This window comes from Balaenoptera musculus, chromosome 20 (genome assembly GCF_009873245.2).
Source record: "Balaenoptera musculus isolate JJ_BM4_2016_0621 chromosome 20, mBalMus1.pri.v3, whole genome shotgun sequence".
In the NCBI taxonomy this organism is placed as follows: Eukaryota; Metazoa; Chordata; class Mammalia; order Artiodactyla; family Balaenopteridae; genus Balaenoptera; species Balaenoptera musculus.
Genome location: NC_045804.1, coordinates 55,015,885 through 55,026,081, shown reverse-complemented (window position 1 = coordinate 55,026,081; position 10,197 = coordinate 55,015,885). Strand labels below are relative to the sequence as shown.

At 50.7% G+C, this 10,197-nt stretch overlaps 1 protein-coding gene across 2 annotated transcripts in view; it reads left to right on the top strand.

The window, feature by feature from the left end:
- The first annotated feature begins 520 nt into the window (after positions 1-520).
- ELAC2 (elaC ribonuclease Z 2) overlaps positions 521-10,197 on the top strand; it is a 29,517-nt gene continuing 19,840 nt past the window's right edge. Inside the window, exons 1-8 of one of the 2 annotated variants that reach the window (XM_036836320.1) lie at positions 521-823; positions 1,386-1,436; positions 1,565-1,635; positions 2,378-2,442; positions 3,667-3,724; positions 4,529-4,597; positions 5,918-6,025; positions 7,266-7,324. In XM_036836320.1, coding sequence (XP_036692215.1) covers positions 591-823; positions 1,386-1,436; positions 1,565-1,635; positions 2,378-2,442; positions 3,667-3,724; positions 4,529-4,597; positions 5,918-6,025; positions 7,266-7,324 — 714 coding nt within the window. In that variant the 5' untranslated portion in view covers positions 521-590. The remainder of the gene's footprint in view (positions 824-1,385; positions 1,437-1,564; positions 1,636-2,377; positions 2,443-3,666; positions 3,725-4,528; positions 4,598-5,917; positions 6,026-7,265; positions 7,325-10,197) is intronic. The other variant, XM_036836321.1, reaches the window with a different exon arrangement.

The following is a 10,197-nucleotide window of genomic DNA, read 5'->3' as shown; positions in this document are numbered from 1 at the left end:
CGCTTGTTCCAGAGCTTGTTCTCTTAACCCCTATTCTTGCTTTTCTTTCCACAAGCCAGTAAAAACATCTGAAACGTGTATTCATGCGAATTACAATGGAAATAAAATTAGCAAAACTTCTGTGGTAAAGCTCTAGTTTATCTCCTCACATTTAATCCTAAAAACAACCACAAAGGGGTGACTTGTCTAAGGGGACACCTCGGAGTCGGTGGGGACGGGTCGACCACCCCTCAGCCAACTCCACTCCGAGGACCAGGTCTCTGGCTGGCATTGCCGTTTCCGGTCCTGCCCTCCCAGAAGTCCCGCCCAGGCGAGGGAAGATTTCCGGAAAGAATTGACGCGGGGAAGCCGGAAAGAGACCAGGGGCGGGGCCGTTCAGGGCGCTCTAGCATTCCTCCTCTCTATAGCCACCGCCAATTGACACGTCCGGAGCGGCGAGGCTCCTCCCTATTGGGCGCGCGGCCTCGCGTAGGCGGGCGGCCTGGCTGGCGGCGCGCTGACTGGCTGGGGCGCCACGCGGGCGGAGGGGCGGCGCGTGGGGCACGCGGGCCGAGACGCCGGTTGCGCCCAGTAGCTGGAGGAGGGGGCGCATGTGGGCTCTCCGCTCGCTGCTGGGGCTGCGGTGCGCGGCCGGGCGCGCCATGTCGCAGGGGCCGACTCGCCGGCCACGGCCGCCCAAGGACCCGCTGCGGCACCTGCGCACGCGGGAGAAGCGCGGCCCGTCGTGGGGGCCCGGGGGCCCGAACACCGTGTACCTGCAGGTGGTGGCGGCCGGCGGCCGGGATGCAGGCGCTGCGCTCTACGTCTTCTCCGAGTTTAACCGGTCAGTGCGCCGCGCCGGGGTCCGGCCGGCCCAGCGGGTCCCCTGGCCAATCCCTGCCCCGCCCCGCGGCCGCAGTGTTGAGCGCCCAGAGCATCGGGGCCCTTTCCTGGGCTTGGTACCCCTCCCATCCCCACCTTCCCAGTGTGGATGCGAGAGCCTAGATCCCTTACATCCCCGTCCGTGTGGCTCCGGGAGGCCCCGCTGGCCTTTAGACAGACTTGGGTATAAGCGTTCCCTTCCCAAGCCTCGGCCCCGAGCCGCCTCCCGTGCACCCCAGGACCAGGGCCTCCTAGTCCGTGTTGGGGGTGGGCAGGTCTGTGGAGGAGGTGATGGGGAAAGGACGCATCTCGCCCCAGTTCGAGCCTACTCGGGCCCCAGATCCCTCCCTGCCTCTGCTGAGGAGGGTTCAAACCCCAGCGTCCCAACAGCAGAAATGCGGTTGGTAGCACAGCACGTGTTTTTAGTTGTTTTCCCTTGTGGTGTACAACAAAGCATATAAACGGTGGCAGAGGTTTTACAGAACCGAATCTAATGACTCTCTGGCGTAATATTCGTCCTCTAGGTATCTCTTCAACTGCGGGGAAGGCATCCAGCGACTCATGCAGGAGCACAAGTGAGCCAGCCATTTTCCTGCGGGGCGGGGAGTGACTCTGCGGCTCTGAGGCAGGAGGGTTGTTACAGCAGGAGAATGGGTCCCTGGTCCTTCTGGTTTGTCCTGCTCCAACGCTTTCTTTTTCTTAGGCTGAAGGTGTCTCGTTTGGACAACATATTCCTGACCCGAATGCACTGGTCTAATGTTGGAGGGCTGTGTGGTGAGTATATTTTTTCCCAGGTCAGGGGGCTGGGGGGAGGTGTCTGGGATTTTAACCTGCCTGGCCCTTTTTTTTGCCTGACTTCGGAGTCCAGGGGCTCTGGAATTCTTTTTATGCCAGCCCCGTCAGCTGCAGCAGGGAGAATCAAAAGCTGACTCAGAAGAGTAGATTTTAACGTAGACGCTGCCCTCAGGTGTTCACCATCCACCTCATTTATTGAGTTGCTGGACCGGAGGTATGGGACAAACTGGAGAGCGTGGTGATGGTGATTACAGTCAATATATCACTATTCACCATTGAGACCGTCCGCTCGCTGCACACAGATGCCCAGGGTCCAGATTACCCCCTTGTTTACGCCCATCAATTAGAAGGATCGAGATTGTTCTGCCGCCAGATTCTGTAAGGTTCGTGGAGCCGGGTAGGAGGGAGTGGAGGCTGAACCAGTCTCATTCCCAGAGCTGAGACTCAGGTGAGGCCAGGAAGCACCCAGGGTGCAGCATCTGTGGCCTGCCTCTGACTTGGCATGATTTTGCACCCGAGGTGCCTCGCCCTGGTATCAAGTCCTGCCCGTTCCAGAGGCATCTGAGTGATGGTCGGCGTCCCTCGCAGCTCTAGCCAGCGTCACTTCTGCTCTGCACGTGCGCAGCAAGCAGAAACCTAGCAAACTGAGGAAGGAGTGCGCCTCCTGGCCGCGACCGCGGGTCAGGGTGATGAGAGATCTGATCTGATTCGTCCCTTTTAGGAATGATTCTTACCTTAAAGGAAACTGGGGTTCCAAAGTGTGTGCTGTCTGGACCTCCACAACTGGTGAGTCTCTCCTGACTCAGCTGTCAAAGCTATAAAGCCCTCCATTTCAGTGTGAGTAACAAGGGTTTCCAATTTTACAAATCAGCCTTCTGTCCTCCAGAGTTAATTGACAGTGGCATAAACACTTTGCCTTTCGAGTTAAAGACACCTGAGTCCATAAACCTTATTAACTCTATGACCTTGATTGAGTTACTTTCCCTTCTGCAGCCTCAGTGTCTTCACCTGTAAAATGGTTTGCAGTTGTTAAGGATTAAACGAGGTAACACGCAAAACACTCACTCTTTATCAGGTGTTTCACACCATGTGGACACAACAGATGTCAGCTTTTATCCTTATTTATTAAATTTCGGACGTCTTTGTCCCTTCCCAGCCAGCTTAGGACACTGTCGAGAGGTTGTGTACACATTGTTAGCATAAGGGTTCACTTCCCAGGTGCTAGGGTAAAAGGCCAGCCCTGTAAAGTCTGTCCCCAGAGTAATGCTGCATGGCCATCCCTGTTTCTTCTTCTCGTTGGTCTGTCCCTACACCTTCTACTGCCATTGCTTCCCATGTCCAATCCTGCTCCACTGTGACCGTCCAGCACCACGGCCAGAGGGACCCCTCCCAAGCGGAACTGCCGGCGGGTCACTTCATCCTAAAACCCTTCAAGGGTCTTTGTTGTAATACCGTCCAAATGCCTTCACGTGGCCCACAGGTCCTGTTGGCCCAGGCCCTCGCCTGCCCCGGCATCTGTGCCCTGGTCACCAGGCGGGGCTGCAGGCCGGCTTTTAGCTCTTCCCGGAAGCCCCTTCCTGTCTCGGGCCTTCGTCCACGCACCAGTTCCCCTCTTGCCCCGCCTGTGTCCTTCCTTCAGGGCTCATCTCAAAGGGTGTTTGCTCAGGAGCCACCCCTGACTCTCCAGATGGGTCGGATCCCAGCTCCCTGCGTTTTTCACATCTGCAGGTCCCTCAGCACCACGGCTGCTGGTTGTCATTTGTATTGTTTTTGTCTCCTCCCCTGGATTCTAAGTTCCGTGAGGGCAAGGACCCCATCTTTTCACTGCTGACCCCTTGGCATCTAACATATGGTGGACACTCAGTAAATATTTGTATGAAGGAAGTTCAAAATGCTCTCTGAACTGAGTTTTATGTCGGTACCTTTGATGCCTCTCGTGTACTTGAACGTGTTGCTGTGTTCTCCATCTGTGCAGCCATAACTGCTCACCTCCTTATTTTTCTTTCTTAGGAAAAGTACCTGGAAGCTATCAAAATATTTTCTGGTCCACTGAAAGGAATAGACCTGGGTATGTCCTTGATGATGACTCATTGCCATTTCTGTTTCACATGTCCCCGTCTCTCAAATCAGAATCCATAAAAGCTGACGAAATTAAACCTTAAAATCAAGTGCTTCATCCACGCGAGATGAATTTTTAAAATATCGCTTGCTGCACTTTCTATGCCCTCACCTCCTGCTCCTCCCCAAACACGGGCAGGGGAGGCAGGAGTGAGTTAAAAGCTGCTGCGTGCTGCATGCGTGCTGGGTGGGGGTCTCTCTTGGGGCCCCGAGGCTCCACCCTGGCCCTACAGGTGGTTCTCGTCATCGAGTGGCCTTGGATCCCTTGTAGGGAGAAGGGCTGTGAGCGGCTCTGGCTGGGCTGGGAGGCGCGTGGCCGCTTGATGGGAGGAGGCCTGGCCGATGTGCCAGCAGAGCCCGGTGCATCTCTGGCTTGTTCTTCTGTAGAAACACTAGTATTTTATTTCAGAACGTGTCCCGGGTCTCCGAGTTGAGAGGATCGGCTCTGGCCTCGCAGTGCTGAGCGTTGGCCTGTGTCTCTCACGTTTAAGTCTCGGCTTCGTGTTTATTTTAGCGGGTTATCGCCTATGATCGTCGTGTGTCTTCTCCTGTGGCTGACCTAAATATTAGTGGCTGATGAAAATATGTTTTCGCCGTTTCCCTAAACACTTCCGTTTCCTCAGAAATTCTGGCTTTAGCGCAGACTCGCGCCAGAATTCCAGAGCAGGCTGGTTGCTCGTGGGCAGCGATGTGGACTTGACGTTCACGCCTCGTTTGCTGCTGCAGTCACTGTCCTGTGGCCTTTTCCCCGCAGCCGTGCGACCCCACTCCGCGCCGGAATACCAGGACGAGACCATGACGGTCTTCCAGATCCCCATCCACAGTGAGTGTGAAGCCGCGATTCCCAGGAGTGGGAGGACGTGGGTCCGGGGTCAGGAAGGCAGGTGGCAACAGAAACTGCCTGATCGCGGGCCTGTGTACCCAGTTTTGTGTTCTGAGCACAATTAGGAAGTTTAGCCAAGGAGTTTCTGCTCTTAAGGAGCTTATGACCTTGAGGACAGACGCGTTTACCTCGCATGTAACGATCGTGATTGCACTTTGGGGTGTCAGGTAATCAGGCTCTGCCCTCAGATCTGCCCATTTATTGCCAGGGGTCATTGCCACAGGTGTGGGTGCCCTCCTGGGACGCAAGGACTTGGAGAGGTGGGCACAGACGAGCCTTGTTCATAAACGGCAGCGGCAGCCCGGCGGGAGTGCGGTTGGGGGTCAGAAGGGCTCGAGGACCTCCTCAGGTCCCGGGGCCCGAGGTGCGGTCCTGACGTGGAGACAGGCAGTCTGCACGCGAGTCACTGCCGCGTCCGCGCCGCCCTGGAGTCCGCTTAACGCCCTGTGTCGGGTCTCCCGACTGTGAGCGACAGGCAGGGCCGGCTCCTCGCCCGTTACCTGGTCTGAGCTTGCCGCGTGCCGACGGGGCGCAGACGAGCCCCCACCCCTGGCCGGAGGAGCCTGGGACCCGCCGGGAGACGGGCCTGTGCCGGCCCGGCCTGGCTCACTCTCCTCGCGTGTCCTCCCCCGGCCGCGCCCCCAGCCTGGTGTGTCCCTGCCCGCTTCCCCGCTCCAGCACGTGGCCCTGCACCCTCCACACGTGCGAGTGATCAGTGCTGAGCCCACCCGGCGAGCCCTGAAGACCGGGCAGCTCAGAGGGCCGGGCGGGGCGGGGGTCGCTGAGACCAGCAGCCGTGTGCCCGCCTCTTAGGGCAGGGATTTCTTCTGTTCGCCACACCGCGGCCTGCGGGATCTTAGTTCCCCGACCAGGAATCGAACCCGGGGCCCCTGCAGTGAAAGCATGGAGCCCTAACCGCTGGACATCTAGGGAAGTGTTTTTTTGACCTTGAGACTGAACTGACTGCCTGGTTATGCCGCTCCTCGTGGCGACGGGGAACCTTGGGCCAAGGCCTGTACGGAGCGTGATGGTGGCGGATAAGCCAGCTGAGTGCGCGGTGCTTTCTGCTTGGCACGCACCCTTGAGTCCCCGCTGCAGTCAGGCCGGGACCCGGGCAGAAACCTCAAGATGAGGAGGATGGGCGTGCAGGCCAGAGCCAGGCAGGGAGGTGGCCAGTAGAGGACAGGCCGGCATAGTGGGCCACCTGGCTGTGAGCCTGCCCTCGGTGTGTGTCACTTGCTTGTTTCCCTTCCTGACCAGGCGAACAGGTGAACGGGGAGCGCCAGCCAGCGCAGAGTCCAGAGAGGCTGAGTCCAGAGCCGTCTCCAGACGCGGGACCAGCGGAAGGGGAGCAGCACCTGGCGGCCGGTAATGGTGCTTGGACGGCGGCGCGCTGGGGGGGCTGCTGGCGCTGCTGGGGCTGGTGCGGGCGGGAGTCTGTCTGAATCCACTGGCTCCTTTGTCATAAGGAAGTTCTGGGTGCAAAACAGACGCTTTTTCTTATCGCGTTAGGATTCAGCTGTGGGGCAGGTGAGAAGGTTGTCTTTAAAAGCAGCCACACGAAGCTGTAGGGGCCAGTCCGCAGCCCTGGGGAGCCCCAGGCTTTGGGTTCAGTTTAACCAGAGGAAGAGCAGGACCTGGCAAAGGATTGATTGGGAGGCTTTGTGTTTCTCTCTCTTTTTTTGGTATAAAGTTACATTGTTTATTTCATCATACAGTATAGATCATTAAGTCTTTACAATTCATTACAGTCTTTGGATTTTTTTTTTTGAATTCCCATTTCACTTGTAATAAGTCAGTATCATCCCCAAATCAAAATCACTTCCTTATATGTGCACCCATCATATGTGCAGAACCCCACACACAAAGAAGGTGTTTCAGCACAGCGTCAGCACTGCAGAGAAGGCACGATGAACTTTTTGTCTCTCGTTAAGGCAGCAGTAACGCAAGTTAGTTTTTCCTGAGTGCAGAACCTAACAGCTAAGCAGACAGAACAGTCATATCAACGAGTGGATTTGCACCTTTTCTTCCAGAATGACAGCCTACTGGGAAACTGGATTAAAATTCCAGGATGAGACGTATCACAGGAATTGGGCTGCTTGAGGGTGCTGTTGTCCAGGGATGGGCAGGGTTGATAAGTTCCTGTCTCTGCCCCGAGGCCGTGTCTTGTCTGAGGACCGACAAGGGGCTGGCCCTCCCTGCTGTCCTTTTTGGGTGGCTCGGGTGAGGGCTGACACCCATGTCGTTTCTGCAGGCCTTGTAGCTTTTGTGTTATTTCCCATATTCTTAACTTGTTTGTAAAGCACGTTACAACTTATTTTTCCCTCTCATCTCCACTTCTAGGTAAAATGTGTCATTTTTTTTAAACATTTCACTTGCCATTTTCTGGTTGGCATTTTGCATTTTTGTTTACTCAGATCTCAACACGAGTAGGAAAAAGAAAAGATGTGCTTGAGAAAAAATACCAGTGTTTCTTTGACCTTTGTATCCGAACAGTTCCATCCATTTAAGTTTGTGTGAAGTCAGATTAGGTATCCGACAATCACCGATTTGTGGCACCTGGAGACATTGCCATTTACCTCGTGGGGTCGGATTTGTTTCTCCTTAGGTGCTGGCCAGAAAATGCACGGCAGGGACCCCTCCTTGGTCGTAGCTTTTGTCTGTAAGGTAAGCACCTTGCTGGACGCTCTACATGAACATGTGTCTGGTGACCTAAGGGTTTCCGGTAATTTGAAGGTAGCAGCTCCTACCATCACCTGTGTTCAGAGGAAACAGTTGCCCTGGTTCCCAGTAAACCACCTATGCTTGTATGTACTTCCAGATTCTCTTCCAGCCAGAGTCAGTCTACAGAGACATGTTTCATATTTGGCTGTGAGCCTCCCTCTTGAACTTCAGAAATAGTTGATAAGTTTCTGAAGTTAAAGACTACTTTTTTTTTTTTTAGGAATTTCTTTTTGTTTGAAGTATAGTTGATTTACAGTGTTGTGTTAATTACTGCTGTACAGCCAAGTGACTCAGTTATACACATATATACAGTCTTTTTTATATTCTTTTCCATTATGGTTTATCACAGGATATCGAAGACAGTTCCCTGTGCTACGCAGTAGGACCTGGTTGTTTATCCATCCTATATATGATAGTTTGCATCTGCTAACCCCAAACTCCCAATCCATCCCTCCCCCGCCCCCTGCCAACCACAAGTCTGTTCTCTGTGTCTGTGAGTCTGTTTCATAGATGAGTTCATTTGTGTCATATTTTAGATTCCACATATTAGTGACAGCATATGGTATTTGTCTTTCTCTTTCTGACTTCACTTAGTATGATCATCTCTAGTTGGCATCCAGGTTACTGCAAATGGCATTATTTCATTCTTTTTTATGGCTGAGGAGTATTCCATTGTATCTATGTACCACATCTTTATTCATTCATCTGTTAATGGACATTTAGGTGGTTTCTATGTCTTGGCTGTTGTGAATAGTGCTGTGATCATAGGGGTGCATGTATCTTTTTGAATTAGACTTTTGTCTGGATATATGCCCAGGAGTGGGATTGCTGGGTTGTATGGTAATTCTATTTTTGGTTTTCTGAGGAACCTCCATACTGTTTTCCATAGTGGCTACACCAATTTACATTCCCACCAACAGTGTAGGAGGATTCCCTTTTCTCCACACCCTCTCCAGCATTTATTTGTAGACTTTTGAATGACGGCCATTCTGACTGGTGTGAGGTGGTAACTCATTGTAGTTTTGATTTGCATTTCTCTAATAATTAGCAATGTTGAGCATCTTTTCATGTGCCTATTGGCCATCTGTATGTCTTCTTTGGAGAAATATCTCTTTAGGTCTTCTGCCCATTTTTGGATTGGGTTGTTTGTTTTTTTTTTGGTGTTGAGTTGTATGAGCTGTTTGTATATTTTGGAAATTAGCCCTCGTTAGTTGCATTGTTTGCAAATATTTTCTTCCATTCTACAGGTAGTCATTTCATTTTGTTTATGGTTTCCTTTGCTGTGCACAAGCTTGTAAGTTTGATTAAGTCCCATTTGTTTCTTTTTATTTCTGTTGCCTTGGGAGACTGACCAAGAAAACATTGGTAGGGTTTATGTCAGAGAATGTTTTGACTATGTTCTCTTCTATGAGTTTTATGGTGTCATGTCTTATGTTTAAGTCTTTAAGACATTTTGAGTTTACTTTTGTGTATGGTGAGAAGGTGTGTTCTAACTTCATTGATTTACATGTGGCTGTCCAACTTTCCCAACACCACTTGGTGAAGGGACTGTTTCCCATTGTATATTCTTGCCTCCTTTGTTGAAGATTAATTGGCTGTAGGTGTGTGGGTTTATTTCTGGGCTCTCTGGTTCCATTGATCCATATGTCTGTTTTTGTGGCAGTACCATGCTGTTTTGCTTACTGTAGCTTTGTAGTATTGTCTGAAGTCTGGGGGCAGGTTATGCTTCCTGCTTTGTTCTTTTTCTTCAGGATTGCTTTGGCAATTCTGGGTCTTTTGTGGTTCCATATGAATTTTAGGATTGTTCTACTTCTTTGAAAAATGTCATGGGTAATTTGATAGGGATCACATTAAATCTGTAGATTGCTTTGGGTAGTATGGCCATTTTAACAATAGTAATTTGTCCTATTCAAGAGAATGGGATATCTTTCCATTTCTTTAAATCATCTTCAATTTCCTTTATTAATGTTTTATAGTTCTCAGCATCTGTCTTTCACCTCCTTGGCAAGGTTTATTCCTAAGTATTTTATTTTTGGGGTTGTGATTTTAAAAGGTATTATTTTTTTACATTCCCTTTCTGATATATCATTGTTGATGTAAAGAAATGCAACTGATTTCTGTATGTTAATCTTGTATCCTGCTACCTTGCTGAATTGGTTTATCGGTTCTGGTAGTTTCTGTGTGTAGTCTTTAGGGTTTTCAATATATAGTATCATATCATTTGCAAATAATGACAGTTTTGCCTCTTCCCTTCCAATTTGGATACCTTTAATTTCTTTTTCTTCTCTGATTACTGTGGCTAGGACTTCCAATACTATGTTGAATAGAAGAGGTGAGAGTGGAACATCCTTGTTCCAGATTTTAGCAGGAAGGCTTTCAGCTTTTCACCATTGAGTATTATGTTGGCTGTGGGTTTGTCATAAATAGCTTTTATTACCTTGAGATATGGTCCTTCTATACGCACTTTGATAAGAGTTTTTATCATGAATGGATGTTGAATTTTGTCGAATGCTTTTTCTGCATCTGTTGAGATGATCATGTGGTTTTTGTCTTTTGTTGACATGGTGTATCACATTGATTTGAGTATGTTGAACCATCCTTGTGAACTTGGGATGAATCCCACTTGGTCGTGGTGTGTGATCTTTTTTGTGTATCATTGGGTTCAGCTAATATTTTGTTGAATTTTTGCATCTATATTCATCAAAGACGTTGGCCTGTAATTTTCTTTTTTGGTGTTGTCTTTGTCTGGTTTTGGTATCAGGATGATGATGGCTTCATAGAATGTCTTTGGGAGTGTTCCCTCTTCTTCAATTTTT